Source organism: Mus caroli, unplaced genomic scaffold (assembly GCF_978045245.1).
Source record: "Mus caroli unplaced genomic scaffold, Mus_caroli_1 scaffold_16, whole genome shotgun sequence".
NCBI lineage: Eukaryota > Metazoa > Chordata > Mammalia > Rodentia > Muridae > Mus > Mus caroli.
In genome coordinates this window covers 40137522-40157432 of record NW_028227271.1, presented here as the reverse complement: position 1 = coordinate 40157432, position 19911 = coordinate 40137522, and the positions used below count along the sequence as shown (strand labels likewise).

At 37.5% G+C, this 19911-nt stretch overlaps 1 protein-coding gene across 10 annotated transcripts in view; it reads right to left on the bottom strand.

Moving 5' to 3' along the window:
- Positions 1-1124: 1124 nt before the first annotated feature.
- Cyrib (CYFIP related Rac1 interactor B) overlaps positions 1125-19911 on the bottom strand; it is a 133174-nt gene continuing 114387 nt past the window's right edge. For all 10 annotated transcript variants that reach the window (XM_021183989.3, XM_029469390.2, XM_029469392.2 and 7 more), the window contains 8 exons: positions 16080-16185; positions 14799-14935; positions 13561-13638; positions 11548-11664; positions 10583-10662; positions 9004-9130; positions 7646-7716; positions 1125-3698 (listed from right to left, as the gene is read on the bottom strand). In XM_021183989.3, coding sequence (XP_021039648.1) covers positions 3635-3698; positions 7646-7716; positions 9004-9130; positions 10583-10662; positions 11548-11664; positions 13561-13638; positions 14799-14935; positions 16080-16185 — 780 coding nt within the window. In that variant the 3' untranslated portion in view covers positions 1125-3634. The remainder of the gene's footprint in view (positions 3699-7645; positions 7717-9003; positions 9131-10582; positions 10663-11547; positions 11665-13560; positions 13639-14798; positions 14936-16079; positions 16186-19911) is intronic.

Here is a 19911-nt window from a genome sequence, read left to right as displayed (position 1 = left end):
GTAAAGTTTTGATGGTCAAAATAACACTGAGCACCCCTGGTCTGCAAACTTGCCACACTTTGACTAGATGACCTCTTGTGGCCACTCCAAAGAAATACTGTTTCTTGTTTTGGGACAAGATATTTAACCAAAGTCACACCAAGTTAAAGGAAAAAGCTGAATGCACTCAAGCTCACTGAATAAACCTTGTAACTTCACCATGTTACGACCTTGCTGACAGGACTTTTGAGACCTCCTGGTGGCCTGGGATCAATTATTCCTGTGCAGGGCTATCTTGGGTCTCAGGGTTCTGAACCCACAGGTCTTTCCACTGTCGTCTGTGATTACACACTCAGTTGGGCTATTTAAGAATTTCTGGCATGCCAGTTACTGAAATCTCAAACAGAACCAGAATGGCATTTCAAATCTGAGAAAGTACTTCAATTCAGAAACTTAAGATTTGAGCACACAGATGCCAATTATCTTCATCAGCCTAAAATACTTGCAGTCATCATGGTGGCCCAAAAAGCTAATCTAAATCTTTGTGAATTGAGCAAATGGAAGTTGAAAGCACCATGCATCCATGACAGGGACTGAAGGACAGGATGAAGATAATCACGGGTGTGCTTTGGTAGAAGATATGGTAGCTTACCCTACTGTTTTGAACCAGGAGCACATGGTCCAAAAGTAGGCTGGGATATATGCTGATAGAAACATCCTTTAAGAAAAGCAGAGGGGCAAAAGGAGGCAAGTTTTGTAGTATCTGCAACTAGCAGAGCAGGGTCAACTTGTGTACAGTGGACATGCAGACCCTTTGCTGAGGCTTGTGCTGTGCCCAGCCACAGAATCACTCACTCTAAAGGCAGTTTTGTAAGCAGAGAAAAAAAAATGATGACCATGCCCACATGCCTCTTGAGCTCATTCCCCAGAAGCAGCTCCTCCATCACTGCAGCAGTGTGCCCCTATTATTCCAGGCTGTCAAATAAACTTCTTCTCCCAAGGAAAGGGACTGGTAAATTCTATTCAGGGCCAGAACATACCTTAGCCTCTGATGGCCAAAAGATCTTTGTCACAATTTGATTCAATGCTGCTATAATGAGCAAATAGCCATAAATAATATATATACAAATGAGGCTATGTTCAATAAAATTTTATTTATGAACACTGGAGTTTGAATTTCATATACTTTTCTCATGCTACAAAATATTTTTCAACTTTTAGAAAAACATTTGTTATCCTTTATTCTCCCGACATTTTAAAAATCATTCTTAATTCACAGGTTGTGTAGGTACAGAGGGAGGTGAATTGGCCCACCGACTGGGCTACTGACCCCTAGGCTAGAGTTAAAGATTTTTTTTTGCCAACCTAATCTTCAACATGCAGAGTGTGAACCATGTTACCTGAAAGGCCACAGCAGGCTTACTACATCTACTTCATTTTTCAGTCCTCACTCACTCCATTCAATTACTCACTTGGCAGCTCTCCATATTTAGGTACTATGCAAGATCCTTGCTTGAGACACTGAAGGAATAAGACATGGCTCTTCTCAGGTTCTCAGTCTCTGCAGCATCTAGACATTGTAACTTCTCATGAGTATCAGAGAAGATATAAAAGTGTAGTGATGTATTAGGCTGTTTTGTGAGACAGTTGTATTCAATGCTTAAGTTGACTGTAACAAATTACCACAAACTAGGTGGCTTAGAATAGAAACTTATTTTTTCATCATAATAGAAGTCTGAAATAAAAACAGCAACAGGGTCGGTTCCTTCTAGAAACTCTGATGGAAAGTGTTCCATGACCTTCTTCTAGCTTCTGTGGTCCAGGAAATTTCAAGATATGATATTACCTTTGCCTCTATCCTCCCAGGACCTCCACTGCTTGTGTCCCCTTCTTTTCTCTTAAAAGGACTTGTCAGTAGGGCTAGGACCCACTCTCATCCAGGACGATGCCATACATACATAGGTCCTTACATTCACCTGAAAATGCCCTTCTTCAAAATGAGGCCATATGTACAGGTTCCAGACATTACCTTTTGTGGAGTAAACTATTAAACCCATTATAATACTGTAGAAGACTCCTAGAAGACATGGCCAATGTCATCTAAATGGTTTTTGGAGGAAGTAAAAGAATCTGATTTTTGAAAGATGACAGCTGGTGTTGGTCAGACAAACATGAAGGAGAGAAGGAAGACCAGGTTCAGGTTGTAGCCAGATCAGTTACGAAGCAACACCACACGGAACAATCTGTAAACAGCAAGTAGGTAAGCTTGGCTGGAGACCAGGGTAGGAAATAGAACACGAGTAAGCAGGAGGCCAGAGAAGTCAACAGGAACTTTATCATCAAGTGCTGTGTGCACCACAATCTGGCGCTCTGATGGAGACGGTCCAGAGGGCAGCTTGTGATCATCTTCCATGGTTAACCACTTTAACTGTATCACGCCTCAGATCACCTTGTCATTAAACCACTGACAAGGCTGAATTAGACAACTTTCAAGCAGCTTCTCTCGACCAAGACAAATTTCTTTGCCTTGGGCTTTATGAGTTTAAATTGTAACTCATGTCACTTCCTACAACTAGTGAGATCACAGTCTTTCATTTATTTCCTCTGGAAGTACTCTTATTGCTCACTGTTCTCCAATGTCAAGGACTCCTCGTGCCTTTGAGACACCATGTGCTTCCTGTTACCGCCCTTTCATTCCTGAAACCGAGAGCTGAGAAAGTATGGTTTTCCTTCTATGACTACGCTCACAAAGATTAAATCAGAACAGAAGTCAAGTTAATGACGACACAATCACTGGTCATCTTATACACAACAGTTTTAGAAGCAGTCAAACTTATGTACATAGACAAAAGTAAAGCAAAACAACTGAAAAAGACATAGCTATTGCCTAAGAGAAAGAAAAATTATGTAATGTGTATATGCATTCCACAGAAATATATACAGGGAAAACTTCCAGAAACCTCAGTAAACCAAGCCACACTTAGAAAAAGGAAAGCTGATTTTTATTTTATCAACAGCCATTCTTAAACATGAACATGCATACGTAATATTCTACGCACACATCACAGTTTTTAACGTTAGTTAATAAATGTTAAACACACAACATACAACCTTAAAAAAAAAGTCAACCTGCAAACTTAAAACTTTAAACAAAGTCTTACTAATTTAAAAAAGGTTTTGTGTTGGGTACCATTTGTACAACACAGTTAATTTAAACATTTCCATTTTGGCTGCACATGAAAAAGCGGCAGTAGAAAATAAATTTATGAGGGTTTTAAATAGCAGAATAGGCAGTTTTGCCATGCAGGAGAAGCAATATTAAATATTAGTTTTCAAAAAAAATCCACATTTAAAAATATTTAGTTCAAGTCACAGAACTTTTCTCAGTAGAGACCTCAATGCAATGCGTAATTAGCTGCCTTAGATGGCCTGTTTTGAAAGGACAAAAATCCCTTTCAAAGTATAACTTTACTGATTTTGGCACAGAAAAGAAGTCTTAAGAACAAGAACATGATTTAAAAAGTGGGAAGAGGAACAGAGGAAAGAAACCAAAGCAAGAATAAGGAGATTTGATGGCATTCACTAAGACTGTGCATTCTCGGTCACTGAAGAACACTGTGTGCTCCATCTGCAGTAGGGGCTTGCTCCACAGCTCTTACTGCAGCATGGACCTAATTTGCTTGGAGGTAGTCTCATCATTCAAATGTTTTGTTGTGTACCTATACAAAATAGAGAGAGAGAGAACAATGTTGGGAAATGAAAGTCTGTACGGGCTGTGTAATATGCCAAGATGAGTAGCTGATCACTCAATATCACAAATTCATGACTTAGGGTGGTAGTTTTAATCCTGATCAGGCTCATACTACTTCTCTCCCCCATCCAACAGGAGCAGCCAGTTTCTGGTCACTTGGTTATAGGGACCTCGTTGAAATGATTAGCCAAAAATCTGAAACAATTAGCTATGTTTTACTCTATGCTGTATAAAAACGGTACCTTGAAATACTTACATTCTCTAAGTACCTTATTTCCAGGTAGGTACATTTTGAATAAGCGTATAAGTCCAAACTCAAAATGAATTCAACAAGATGAAATATTCAATTTTAAAATTAAATTGACTCTAAATAATACAACACCAGCCTGCAAGTCTCCGATGTCTTCCAGGAATTACTATCCAACAGGAGAAGGAAAGTGTAAGAAAGAGGCTAGTCAGGGGTAGGGCTCTGGAAAAGCAAAAAAATTATATGTGAAATGTTTATAAGCCAAATCAACCTATTTGAATTATCTTCTGAATACATTCCACATCCAAGCACTGCAAACCTCTGTCTGTCGCTGCTGATCAGGTCCAATTTTAGGCTTCCTTTACTCCTTAGTATCAGCTCCTCAGTTGAAAGTCCTGTAGCTTCCCCCACGTCTTACTCAGCATCCTGTCACTCCTCCTTCATTCTTTCATTGCTTTTCCAGAGCCCTACTCCTGACTAGCCTCTTTCTAGTCACTTTCCTTCTCCTGTTGGGTAGTAATTCCTGGAAGACATTGGAGACTGCAGGCTGGTGTTGTATTATTTAAAGAGTCAGTTTAATTTTAAAATTGAATATTTCATCTTGTTGAATTCATTTTGAGTTTGGACTTATACGTTTATTCAAAACATACCTACCTGGAAAGACTAAATCATTTTAAGTTGGTATATAGGCAATATATGTTAAAGAAATTTAAACAACTGTTCAGTTTATTTCAAATAAGCTTTAAAAGTAAAGATCCTATCTGTACTCTTTAATAAAGGTGAAGAGACAGATAAGTTTTATCACACACCTGGCATGAACTGTATGATTCTCAGCAATCACTTCCAAACTGTTCTCACTGAAGAGATACTGTAGTGTCTGGTTCATAATGAGTGTTTAGTAAATAACTGGAGGGAAGTTAGGTTGTGACACTGGAAAGGAGAAGTCCACAGAGCAGTGGTTCCTTCCTAATCCTGCGACCCTTTCATATAATTCCTCTTGTTGTGACCCCCCACCCAAACAATAACATTCTTTTCACTGCTACTTCATAAGTAATTTTGCTACTGTTACAAATCATAATGTAAGTATTTTTGTAGATGAGAGGTTTGCCAAAGAGATCATAACTCATAGGTTGAGAACCACTGCCAAAAAGCATTATCTAATAAAATGGTAGTGATGAGGCAACTGTTCTATTTAGATTGACAAAGCTTATATGGCCACATATTACCCTATTCAATATCAGGAAATAGATGTCATATATTTCTATGGCTTCTTCTCCCTTTCCTTTACTGGAAATAACTAAGGAACATGGAATAGTTAAATCCCTACTGCACAACAGTCAGCAATCGTCACACTCCCTGAGACTGTCTCTGGGTAATGTGGCCATGCTCCTGGCAGCTCTGACATACCTACCATGGAAGATCATGTCAGAGGTGCTGCACCACCACTCTTAAGAGTCAGCAAAGGTAATAGAACTGACTTTGAATGACCAAACCACATAGGATAGGCTTACTATCCTTTGCGCACAAAACCCAAGTCCCCTTTCAAGTGCATGTGAATTCTCTACTGGAAAACAATTGCTGCCTTTATCAGAAGTTCAGCAAAGAAGCAAGTACTGGAGCACTATACCTGAATTCACAACTCCTTCTCCCCTTCATGGATAAAGAGAGTTCATCCCATATCTCTATTAAAAAATATTCATGACTCATTGCTTCTAAAAGTAGAAGGTATTGGATAAATAATTCAAAACACATAGACAAATATAATTCCATTCAAAAATCTTTTGGTCATTAATTTTGCCATAAGTTTGTTTGGTTTTGCTTGTTACGAGAAAGCTATACTAGGCTGTGATGTCTTAGTTTCAACAGTGTTTTACAAAGGACTAGCCAGGGTTATTTAAAATGAGAGAGCCTGAGTCTCAACTCAGATATAAAGAAAGGGACTCTAGAGGTAGTAACTTGGAAATATGCATGTTTTACAATCTATTCTGAATCAACACACCGAGTTCAATACATAATGAACCAGATTGGGATATCCAAAGGACATCAGTTTTAGGAAAGAAATCCTGCACCAACTCTGGTTCCTCAGAACCTGAACTACTTCTGGGCTCATGTGATAAAACTGAACTTCTATAAAGCATTAGCATTACAAAGCCCCAGGTAAAAAGTGAGAGCTAGACACAGAATATGCTTGCTATGAACCAGTAGGTTCAGAAGTTTTCCTTACAATTTAATAAAACTAACAGGATCCTTTTGCCTTCCTCAGCACTGCCTCCTGTGGAAACCCTGCACACCAGTCCTGTACTCTAATGCCCCCCTTGGCTCTAACACTAAGAAAATGAGACTTAACTATCCCCCCCCCCCACACACACACACAAGTTCTAAAAGCAGTACTGCACTGCGGGGGTCTCAACTACTCTTTTAGCATGCTTCCTTTAAGGTAACCTAAGAAATACTAAAAACCTTCACAACCTCCTTTACCTTTAAGTTGTTTTGGATTTTTGAGATAGGTTCTCACTAAGTAAACTAAGTTGTCCTTTTGGGTTTAAAAGGTATATACCACCATGCCAGGCTATTTATTCCTAACTTTTAACAATAAATTTCATAATAGATTTCCTGACACCTACTGACTGCAGAGACTAACCCTTTAGGAAAATAAAAAGCTCAGAAAATTTACCAAAAAAAAGGGGGGGGGGACGACGACAGATACACTGAGATACATAATATCCAGATAGGACATAAAGAGGCTCATGCCCTACATAGCTAAATTTAAAATGTAGTATGCAACGCAAAAGAAAGAAGAAAATTCCTAAACATTGGGTGTGTGGCTGCCATACCCTGATAGTAAGTATATGGATTTAATTAAACTAAGTTTTTGTCATTCTAATGTTCATTTAAAGTAGCTTTCCTTTATTCAGGCTGAAACCACTTACACAGCACTAGTTGTGTATAGGTTCCACTCAGGTGAAATGAATTGATATTTGCTTTATGATATAAATAAATACCACTACATAAATATTTCCATGTTCATACTATTTTTGCTTAAACCTCAAAATAATAAAGTATAGAAAATTAGCTTCTAGGTTGTGAAAATCTTTTAAGATTTTCTAGGTTGAAAATCTTTTAAGTTGATCCTGTGCCACTAAGTTATAAAGCATGAAGGTATTCACTTAAAAAGATGTCATGCAGCACAGGAGAAGCTGCAGGGACTAAATCAGCAATGACTCCTCAAAACAAAGATAGTGCAGACATGGGGGCATGAATACAGAAATGTTACTAGGTTACAAGGAACGACCATAAAACTCTGGATTGCTCTATCAACAGGCTAGTAATTACACTGAGCTATGATTCTCAACCCACTAGGAAGCTACACATGGTCAGACCACGTGGTTTTTCTTTAAACTTTCCTGTTTGTGAACTAGCATGCATTAAGGTTACAAGAAGCAGGACTTCCCTCAAAGGGGCAAACAGTAGAGCAAAGTGTTGAGCCAAGAAACAAACTAGTACTGTCATCGTCTACACACTGTCCTCATTATATGATACAATCACTGCTTTGAAGCAACATTACCAATAAGCAAACTCTCCGGCTTGAATATTACTGAAGTATCTCTTAGGTCCTATTCAAACACTTGGCAAATATTTTTCTGTCATGTGTAGGTACATATACACACCTGAGAGCATTGAGAAGACCTTCTACACTATTAGGAGGTTGGTCCTTAAGAACTTTGATACAACCTTTCATCTGAGGAGAAAAAGAAAAAGTAAATATCACTTTTTAATATAACACTCATTTTAAAAAGGCAAAACTAAAATTGGAACCTTTACTACAGAACTGAAGGGACCATATACTAGAAATGCTAAATTACTTGTTCTTGGGGGTGGAGCTGGCAAGTATTATTTTCAGTCTGTTAGCGAGGCAAAACTTTCTGGAAATACAACCAGTCAAAATGAAATCCCACTCACATTAATGAACTAAGGAAAGACATCCTGAAAAAGATACTATACACCATTTGCAAGGATAGAACGGATCTGCTCCAGGAAAGAGGAGTTTCACAGGTAGCTTGTGACAAGCATGGGACAGATTGGAATCCTGTAGAGCTGAGAGGGAGGGAAAGAGTCCTGAAGTGCAGATGATGGAGGTAAAACTGACTCACGGACAGGCAGTAGGCACTTCTACAGGCTACTCAGACAGAAAAACCTCAATGAGGTTCTTATTTTAAGATCAGCCTGGTTGTCTGAAAAACATGACAGCGTAAGCATGAATGGAGAGGTGTGGGTTTAGCCTCATACTCTACCACTTCCTAACAACTGTATTACTTAACCTCCTATAGTAAAGCTGCTATAGTGAATGGAAAATTCTAGGACAATGTTCACACAGGTACATAGGAACAAGGTAAAACTTCGGGGACATGGTTACCACAAGTAAGCTAATGCTAACTCATTTTTCTTTATATAAAACAGATACATGTGAAAGCTAGCAATCCATAATTGAGAACTAAAATGCTAAAAGCTTGAAGTAGTAATTATCAGACAATCCCCATCAAATACTAGTTACAATGTTTAAGAGTAAACAGAGAAATGAGAAAAAACACTACATTTCTAATAGGAACTTCCATTCCCGGCAGATAATGAAAGTAGAAAGTAATAAACTATTATGAATAGGAAAAGGAAGCAATAGTAGCAACAAAACAAAAAACATAGGCTCTTCCACTTTCTTAAAGAAGCATCAATATTGACTTTTTAATGTATGTTCTGAATAAACCTTATCTTTGGTTATGTAATCATTAGAAATACTACAAAGAAATATTCACCATTACCATTCACTATCAGTAACATCATTCAATCATCTAACATACCCATATACTGGCTAGCAACCAGAAGTACAGGACAGCCCAGAAAAAGGAATCCCAACCATATCACAAACTGTGATCAGAATCTGTGAGTCCAGACTGTTATTCTTTAAATAAAACCTTACTGATTTCCATGAGTAAGATCAATTTGAAATCACATAAAGAAACAGGTAACTTACATCAATTTTAGAAGTTTTGGCAAATGCTCCCACTGGATGGACGTGGTCATAGAGTATTATGACACCCACCATTACCCTCAAGCAGAATGATACTGTCTCTTCATTGGTAAATCTGCTTCTGTATTCCCTGGAGGGCAGAAGATTTGGATGGGTGAGGCACATTACAAACTCTCTAATGAACTGACTACACACACCCACACTTGATACTGACTACTTTTATTATTTATTTATTTATTTATTTATTTATTTATTTATTTATTTATTTTTTGGTTTTTCGAGGCAGGATTTCTCTGTAGCCCTGGCTGTCCTCGAACTCAGAAATCCGCCTGCCTCTGCCTCCCGAATGCTGGGATTAAAGACATGCACCACCACGCCAGGCTGATACTGACTACTTTGATATCTGAAAAGAATGTCAACATTATCCCTTCTCTATAAGGCCCTTAGGGAGAAGAAGGGGGCATGGTGAAATCTTACAACCCACATATCATGGTCTCCACATTTGTACCAATCAGGGTATTATATTACCTCTTTGACAATTTCAGAGAAAGCAAAAATCACCCTGAAATAGGAGTCTGGGAATGGGTGCTTAGCAACATGAAAAAAGTCACTTGCTCAATGGAGAAAACAGGCTTGCTATTCGTGGGTATCTATTATATTACAGGATTCGATCAATTGTCTCATTTAGAAAAAGGAAAATGGAACTCTAATCCACACAGAATACAATGTGGTAAAGCAGTAGACCAGACTCAGAATGGGGACACTGATCCAACAGGTGGTGGGCTGGTAGTGTGTATCCCTTTACTTCCCTAGACCCCATTCTCTTACACAGGAGGAAAGAGTGGAAGGTGTTTGTCCTCCTGCCCCTCAAGTTCATCAATAACACAGTGTATACAAGAGCACTTTGGGAAATGAGTGGTGCAAAAACAAAAGGTCTTTAATAAAAACTATCTTATCAAGAATCTAAGACCCGGGGCTGGAGAGGTGGTTCAGCAGTTAAGGGCATGGACTGCTCTTCCAGAGGTCCTGAGTTCGATTCCTAGCAACCACATGGTGGCTCACAACCATCTGGAATGGGATCTGATAACTTCTTGTGGTGTGTCTGAAGACAGCTACAGTGTACTTATATATAAAATAAATCTTAAAAAAAAAAATGTAAAAAAAAAAAAAAAATCTAAGATCCATTCATTCTGGTGCTGATAGCAAAAGCAATCATATGTACCACAAATGCCTTCAGATAAATCAGGTCTGTGAGGAAACAAGGACAAAACCAAAGTGAGAGAATATGGCAAATGAAATATAATACAGCCTTCTGAAAGGAATCTTCCCTGGACTCTCAAAATCTTTAAACTCCTGTTCTGATGGGAAAAAATATTGAAGTGTCCATAGTCCAACTCTATGTTTCAAAAATAAATACACTCAGCTGCCAAATTATTTTGACTTTGTTCATACATTTAACATTTGATGGTCAGAATAAACTTCATTTCTTTTTTCATAGAGACATGTTTGTATTTGGATATGCTTTAAAATACCAGTCATTTCAGCAGTGCTGCTGAGGTAAAACACATCAGGTAATACTCACGGTGTCTCCAGCATGACTCTGCATACACTTGCCATGGTGCTTAAACAATCTGTGGTATTTTCTATTGGCAAATTTTTATTCTGTAAGTATACAAAGAAAACAAAAGAAGCAAGTATAAGTGAAATATGTGATACTTAAGAATAATGTAAAACCAGCAAATAATCTGGCTCCTATTTCTAACTTTCTAAGCAATGACCATGATTCTAATCACTGTTTCATGATCGGGGATAGAGTCATGTACAAAATAGCCAAGACCTTATTGCTTTTAAAAGTGATTTCTGTTAAGTGAGCAAGAATAAGCACCACCTTTCAAATATAAGAGATGAGGGGCTCAGATATAGAGACGATCCTGAAGGGAAACTGTATTTTATTTATTTCATTACGTCTTACTTAAGTTATGTGGGTATTCTCTTGTGCCACAGTGGAGAACTTGTAGTAGTCTGTTCTCTCCTACTTTATGAGTCCTAGAAATTAGACTCAAATCATTAGGCTTAATGACCAGCCATCTCTCCGGGCCATGGAAAACATTTAGTGGAACAAGAGTAGAAATAAAAATAGGTTAGGGGGCAGCAGTCTGATCTAGGTATGCAGCAGGAGCAGGGGTTAAGTTTTCATAAGCATCATATAGAGTATCCAGCAGAATGGTTCTGTGGATCAGATGAAATCAATGCAGAAAGGAACTTAAAATGATCATCCTTGAGATTTTTGCTTATTATTAGTGAAGAAAACAGGAAGAAGGGGGAGGGTTGTAAAAGACAATCAGAGCACACTTAGGCTATGTGATCACAGCAGTATTCAAAGTACCTCCAGAGTGAATGCAAAGCAAGTGGGTAGCTATGCCTATGCAGGTCTCATTTAGGGGTCCCAGTCTAAGGGTAGTACTTGGGATCAAAGAACGGCTGATGTCATCATATCTATAGTGAGTGGAACAGCATCAATGCAAAGAAGGGTCCCCAACAACTCACCTCCGATACAAATTTTGTTGTTGCATCACTTAAGGTTTTCAGCATTGGGGTGGCCTCAGCATAAAACAAAGACATTCGATTTGCCAATTCATTATTTACTTCATTTTCTCCTTCTGCCTGTGTGGAAATTACTTGACATTAATGTTCACAAATTATTAAACCAATGAATGAATGAAGAGACTGCAAATAATATTAAGCAATTGTTTAAAAGGAAAAACTGTCTACTCAAACATATTAAATGGTATGATAGAATATAATATGTTGATGGGATATCTTACTACATAAGAGACTGTTCAGAAGGCTCTGGAAGATGAAAGGATAACTATGAAGTTGCACCCTGTCTTCCAGTATGAAAAAAGGATCTACCCAGTACCATGATAAAATACAGGCAACAACAGAAGGAAGGGAATCTCAGACTAGAAGAAAATGAGAAGGACTGATGAAAACTTGGGCTTTTACAAGTGATGATGTATATATTAATGAGCAAGGTATTTCTATTGGCAGAAGAAAAGTACATTTTTAAAATGACTTAGCAGAGCACACTTTGACATATTCAGTGTAATAGTAGATGGTAACTAGTGAAAATTAAAGTAGAAGTGAGACTGTTGAGAGACTTAAATACTACTTAACTTTACCATTTTCCTTACAAATAGGGATCCATTTAGAGGATTAAAAGGAGTATCAAGTAAATGTTTTTTAAAAAAGAAAAGATAACCAACCCATATTAGTAGGCAGACAGTTCCAAAAGGTCAGAAAGGAAGTTATGTGCTACAAATTAACTGAAAGAGAGAGGAAAATGGGCTCTGAGGTTAACAGGAAAAAGAGGAGATCACAGCAACCTGGGCAAGACTCTGAATCTGAGTGATCTCACTGAGAACTTCTGACTTTGTACATAACTTTCGAGAGTGTAAGACAGTGTGAAGATCTCTCTAAAGTCTTGGGCCTCTTGTGTAGAGATAGGAATGGCAAAGAGAGCAAAAGACTGAGTGTTCTTTTTATTTACCAGGTGAAAATTAAACAAACAAACAAAACAACAACAAACAGACAGACACTATAATCAGTTTCACACGAGGTGGTCTGTATAAATCCAAAGTGTTGTTAAGAACAGAGAAACCCTTTACCTCCAACCTGGTGCCCATTTTAAAACAACCATTTCATAGAGATTTTTCAGTATCAATAAAAACATAAGTAAATGCTGCCTTTGGACTTAAAAATTCTATCTGACGCTCTATCGCTCCTTGCACAGTTCCAGTACATCTAAATGAAACTAATAACATAAGCATAGAGTTGTGCTGTGATTTCTCCTACTTTGACACCAATTACCATAATATGGGCCCACTAAACACAAAGAGTATCTTCACCTGTAATGCCAAGAAAGTAGAAAAAAGCGCTAAACACTTTAGGAGGACAAAAGAGATTAGCAGCCCCAAGGAACCAGGGAAGAAGCTATGATGCCAAGGCACAGGCCCAGAAATGACTTTCTCATCAACATGAGGCAGATGACCTCTTGCCACTGGCAGTTAATTTTCTCATCCTGGGTCAATTTTCGTCAGGATTCATCACTGTAACTGTAACCTCTCATGCAAATTTTTCTGTTCAGTTAAAATAATAATATACAAAGAGATTTAAAGTATCACTGATATAAAGGCAAAATGCAATTTTATTGAAGTGGTTGTGGAAATTAAATTCAGTAGAAAAAAAGAATATATGCTATATGGATTGAATATATGCTGTATGTTATATTTTGAGCTCTCCTTCCATAGTATGGTTTCTGATTATTACAAGCTTTAACTTCTGAATAAGCTGGAGACAAAGGCTAGTGGATTTCAGTGAGTTCCAGGCTAGCTTAGGCTACATAGTAAGCTCCAGGACAGACACTGCAATGTTGAGATCTTGTCTCAAAAAACAAAACAAAAACAACTCATGTAATAAGTGCTAAATAAATGAACAAAAGGAAGAAAAAAATCAAGTTATTCTTATCACCACTAAACATAATTCATAGCAAAAGCTTACCGGGACATTATTAATTCTCATACGACTCAATGTTCTTCTGTAGTAGCTGAAGTCATTTTGTATGGCAGGATTTGTCATCTAAAAGAAGCACATGTATGACAACACTATAATGTATGAAAGACAACTCTATGTATCAAATGCTAATGTAAGCTAGGTGAAAATCTAATTTAGTTTGAAGTGGTAACCTAACATTCTCATGTAACTTTAAAAACTATCTGGTATATTCACAAACGCCTGTAGTATTTTGAACTCTTCAGTGCATTTTTTCCCTTGGATACAAGGTCTTGTACCTCACAGAGACCTTTGGGTCTCTGCCTTCCCCACGTGCTGGGACTAAAGGTGTATGCTACCACACACATCAGCATTCATACTAACTGTAAAACCATAGACTAGTTTCCAATTGTGGGCATTATGCAGTACTCCTCTTCAATATCTTAAGAGCTTGTTTATCGAAAATATTGATATTACAAAACCAAACAAAAAACAAATGTAAGGGTACTTGCTTTGAATAAAAGAATATGTATGTACTTTATAGTTTTGTACTTTTGTGCCCAAAGTATCAATAGTAATTAACAGTTGTCTATAATACTATATGAAGTAACACAGTTAGAAACATAACTCTTCTATTTTCTAGAAAAGGTACTCAAGATCCTGAAAACTCAAGCCTCATAATTTGAACTCAGGACTTCGATTAAAAAAACAAAATAGTGCTTGCTAGGTGGTGGAGGTGCATGCTTTTAATTCTAGCACTCAGGAGGCAGATCTCTGAGTATAAAAATCCTGATAGATCTTCAAAGAAAAAAGATAAAAGAAAAAATCTCATAAATCCTGGTATATCTTCAAAGAAAAAAGTAGGGTTTTAGACTTGCCCCATATTGCAATATGGGAGTTATAGGTGTAAATATAATAAAAAGCTAGATGATGAGATCAATCAGGAAGAAGAAAGTAAATGGTGGGGAAGGAAGAGGAAAAATGTTTTGTATAAAAAAAGTTGAAATTGGACAAACAGAAAGAAAAAAACAGAGAAGCAGCTCTGGATTACTTTCTGCTTACAAATTCACTGGGCTACATGAACACCAACTCCTGGCTGGCTGTCATTTTAAAAGAGCTGCCATTTCAAGTCTGGCTTTCCAGTTGGGTAGAAATCATTTAAATACAGGTTTTAAAAGGTTCCTCCTAGTACTACTATTCAATGAAAAAAAAAGTGGTTTTCATAAAAAGTAATCAGCAGACTCTACCTTGAGCTCATCAAACCGGAGTGTGAAGTGAAGAATCTCTGCAAACTGTTTAGCAAGAGCCTGCTCTCGCTCTAGATGTTGGGTGGGCGAGTATGGCGTACTAGTCAAGGCTCCCAGAAGGCCTCTTAATGCTGCTTCTAATGAAAAGAAGATGAAGTTGTCAGGGAGTTCAATTCCCAACCAACATTCAGATGCACACACTCAAATTATCTATTGAAGTAAGACTTAGTTTAATGAAAACTTTAAAAGAGCTAATTCTATCATAAATCTATCAGATTCAAAGTGATGCAAAGTATGAATCTAAACACTAAGGGCACAGGGTAAACTGTCCTGTTTTCCTTGTCTGGTAGCTCTGGCATCCTAAGCATTCCAAATGCTGAAATTAAGCCTGAAACTTAATCAAAGATAGGCAAATGCTATTTTTTTTTTCTTTAACATCCTGTCAGACTTTCCATAATTTCCTTCTGCTCTAAAGGCCCTAAAATTTTGTTTTCTAATGACACTGTTAAAACCCTACCTCACAAGTCGGGCGTGGTGGCGCATGCCTTTAATCCCAGCACTCGGGAGGCAGAGGCAGGCGGATTTCTGAGTTCGAGGCCAGCCTGGTCTACAAAGTGAGTTCCAGGACAGCCAGAGCTACACAGAGAAACCCTGTCTAGAAAAACCAAAAATAAATAAATAAATAAATAAATAAACCAAACCAAAAAAACCAAAAAAACAAAAAAAACCCTACCTCACCTGCAGTCAAAAGGGTATACTTCTGGGTTAGTAAGCAACCCTGTCTCAAAGATGCAGAAGAAATCATTAAAAGACATTCTAACAATCTCTGGACTCCAAACACACACACACACACACACACACACCAGTTTTTAAAATGATATTTATTATAAAAATCCTTCTCTAATCTTGTCTGATTATAGCTAGTGTCTGTCCTAAGGTTAGGATGCTTCTCAGTGGCAAGCACTTGTCTACCAAACACAAGGCCCTGGGTTCTACCCCATTGAGGGGTGGGGACTCTAAACAGTCTGTCATCAGGCTAATGTAGTTTCTTATACTTAAGCATGCAAAGAAATCAGATCTCCTTCTGTAAATCACAACTTACTGAGGAAAACCGTCTAAACAATTCAAAAGCCTGAGAAAAGTATGAGTACAATCTGCTGTACCTGCACAATAGATACACAGCCAACTTCAGTACTGTAAACAAAATCATCTAAATAATTCTGGACCTAATAAGCATGTTTTCTTACCAGGAAAGTAAAAATTACAAAGTTTTAAGCTTACCTAGTCTCTGAGAAAATTCGTAAAACTTCTTTAATTTGCCTACTAGTGGCACGACTGCACCCCATGCCTTCTCTTGCAACTTCTCATCGGCTGGATGCTGGATTGCCTTAAAAGTCCAAGAAATAAAGTTAAGATTTATAAAAGTTACAACCGTCTTTTTTCCTTTAAGGCAAAAGTTTTAGCAAATTAAGGAGATCTGGATAACTAAAGTATAGACTGACAAACATTCCAAGTTTGGACTTTCTTAACTCCACAAGTCTCCTCCCCCCCCCCCAATAGATAACATAATAATAAAATCAACATTGCTTGTTAGCTATTTCACAACTTGGTGTCATTTAGATCCACAAAAATAGAATGTTTTATACTGTTTCTTCCATTGCAGAGACACTCTTGGTATGTCTTTAAGTAAGACAATACATGAAAATACCAACTCTGAGAAACGGCCAAGAAGCTGTAATGCAATTTGCATGGTTCACACCAGCTTTAAGAAACCTGGCCAACAGGAACCCAAATCAACCTGAAAAATCCAAGTTAGAAATATTACAAATACTCATTGTTTTGAACTAAGATGCTTTTCTGAGTTCCAAGCTTTCCTGAGTAAAGGATAGGGGAAAAACAAACAAACAAACAAAAACAAAAACGCAGCTTCAGATCTAAGGGAAGAAATGAAGACAAAGCTGGGCGGGGCTCACAAATATACGCAGCCCTCAGTCAGTGCTAGTCCTTTAAGACCTTATGCTGTCTCTTCTGAGTGCAGAGTTATTCCCAGATGAAAGGGTTTTCTTACTTTTACCTTCCTTTTGCCTACAGATGCTTTCTTAATTCTTTATCAAATTCACTGTAGTTTATCCTCTAACAACTTGCTCTGCTTTCTCTAACATTTTAAATAACCCAAAGTTACTACCTGAGAGACAAAACTCTGGCTATGGCAGGAGCTGCTTGGAAGGGTCACCAGGCATGACATGTTTAGTTCCCCCAAGGCACTAGTACTGAATCTATGTACACAAAACCAAAACTCAAGAAGGCAAAATAAACTTATATTCAGATTTAAAATTTTTGTGAATAAATTAGGTACAAATAAGTAAATAAATGGGCTGTGTATATAATTCACTATAAACACTTCTTAAGCATTTTCAAAATCACGGTCCTACTATGTAGCCATAGACTGTCCTCAAACTCATGATCCCCCTGCTTCAGCCTCCCAAGTTCTGAAATACCGGTATGTGCTACCACATCTAGCTGATATTTTCAAATTTTGAGTGTTTCTGTACTTTTCTGAATAATTCTTAGACACAGCAGAAGCCTAAAGTCAATATTACTCATGTTAGAAATACTATCTAGAAATACTGTAATTAATATCAATGATCACAACATGTAATAGATAATCATAACTTCATATAAACAATTTTTGACAATATGCTAATATATCTGGTGGGAAGCCCAGATTCAGTTCATCTTATAACAAGCAAACAGTGAAAATGTGTTTATTATTCAGGAAACAAGCAAACAATTAAAACTAACTTTCACTGATTTCCTCTTAAGTATCCCAACTTCTCTTATGATGCACTAATGCATTTTCATAATACACAAATGTACCTGTAGATGCTGTCTACTGTGTCCTGTGAGTAAACTACTTCCTAGGACTTGGTTTGCCATATGGAACGGATGACATGTTACTTCATGGCTAACATTCTATGGATCTAAGTGTCTGCTTCCTTCACCTGTCACTTCAGATTCACTGCTGTTGGTAAGATTTTGGGCCAGTATTCATAATAGCTCAATATACAAGATGGAACTTAGTAATATCAATGGCAAAGATATCTTGAAATAAATACTACAACTCATTTTCAAGTCTGTTAAAATTTAGGGAAAAAAAATACATTAAAAAAAAAAAATAGCCGAGCGGTGGTGGCGCACGCCTTTAATCCTAGCACTCGGGAGGCAGAGGCAGGCGGATTTCTGAGTCTACAGAGTGAGTTCCAAGACAGAGAAACCCTGTCTTGAAAAAAACCAAAGCCAAAACAAAACAAACCAAAACAAAAACCGAAAAATTAGGGCAGAATTCAACCCTAGTGGAGGTTCTTACTCCCTCCTCACTAGAGGTTTACAGTAGGAGCATACTCGTCTTCATTCATAATTACTCCTTTTAAGGTTATATGGTTAACGCACTATTTACTTATATGTGTGTTTTGTCTGCATGTGTGTCTGTGAACGCATGGCTGTTGTCTGGTGGCTAGAAGAAGGTGTTGGATACCCTAGAACTCGAGTTCCACATGGATATGAGACACCATGTGTGTGCTAGGAATTGAATCAACACACAACCCAGGCCTCCTGGAAGACCAACCAGTGCTCTTAACTGCTGAGCCATCTCTCAAACCATACTTATTCCATTTTAAAGTCACATTTTATAAATGTTATTTACTTAATACATATTTAGGTCCACATCCTTAACAAGCTAGCTACCAGGAAACAGTCTGTGTTATTACATGCCAGTACTATGCTACACTGTTTATATGGAGTTTTATAATTTTATTACCACAGAAATGTTGCTAGTTGCTTTCATTTTATTATGGTGAGTTAAAGAGCCATTATTCTTTACTTTTTTTAAAAATTTGCAACACACAGATATAAGTACCCCATTTATAAGTACAAATAATTTTAGAGTTTTTGTTTTTGATAGTGACCTCTATTATGAAGAGACCTCTTGATAACCATTTTACAATGTCAATTTGCACTCACTTAATAGGCCAAATTCTCTTCACAAAAGAAACTTCTTCACAGTGATACACACATTTATTCGCAAAACAATAATTTTCTGTTGTCTGTTTTTCATAGGCCACCTATTACAGTTCCAACAGTTATCAGTTCTTTGTAGCCTAGCATGTACTAGGCTTTCACTGTCCTTTCATGGGAACTGCTTTCCTACGATTCAGAAACCTAATTACACCTATGCATCCATACATTTCTTAAAACTTCAACTGCCTTAACACTGTCTGTACCTATCCATCCCACAGATATGTACTCCTAGTTTTCCAGTTCACATACTTTATTACTATTCTACTTACGTACTTCCGTCTTTAATCTCCTTTTGTTATTTGTTTTGTTGTGTTAATTTGTTTTAGTTGAAGATAGGGTCTTACTCAATAGCCCAGGCTGGCCTCAAAACTCAGGGCATGCTCCTGTCTTTGCCTCACAAGTGCTCAGATTATAGGTATGAACCATCACAGATAACTTCTTTGTCCGTAAGTCCTTTACCAAATAGTTAATGATGGCACAATAGTCAGAGGAAGTCTCAAGACCCGGTAAGGTCAGCCTCTTACCCTACTTTAGTTTCCCCCTTTTATGTTTTCTAGTGTTATATGGTTATATTTTTGCTTCCCTACACAAGCCTTTAAATATATACACACACACACACACACTTTAAAGCAGTTGTTTACTTTTCCACATCAAAAATTGTGAAATAATGTGAGTTATATGTAGCTATAGCCTTGGGAAGTCAGCTCCGTTGCACACCTAGGACATGTGGAGAGCTCCAATCTTTGGCCATGGTATTCAGAGTTTCTGGCATCACAGCCCCAGGTAGCCTTTCTGAAATGACCTACAGAAACTTTCCTACCATTGTGCTCTCTTCTAGAAATAAACTCAATCTAAGCAAGAAGTCAATGAACTGTACATGAGAATAGGGACCAAGTCTTTCCCACACAAACATAGAGCAAACCTTCTGATGGAAAATTACAAAACTTTTTTCAATCCTAAGAGTTCTACCTATGGGGAGAAAAATACACAACAGGTATCTTTTTAGTGAATGAGATTTTTTTCTTCATTTACTATA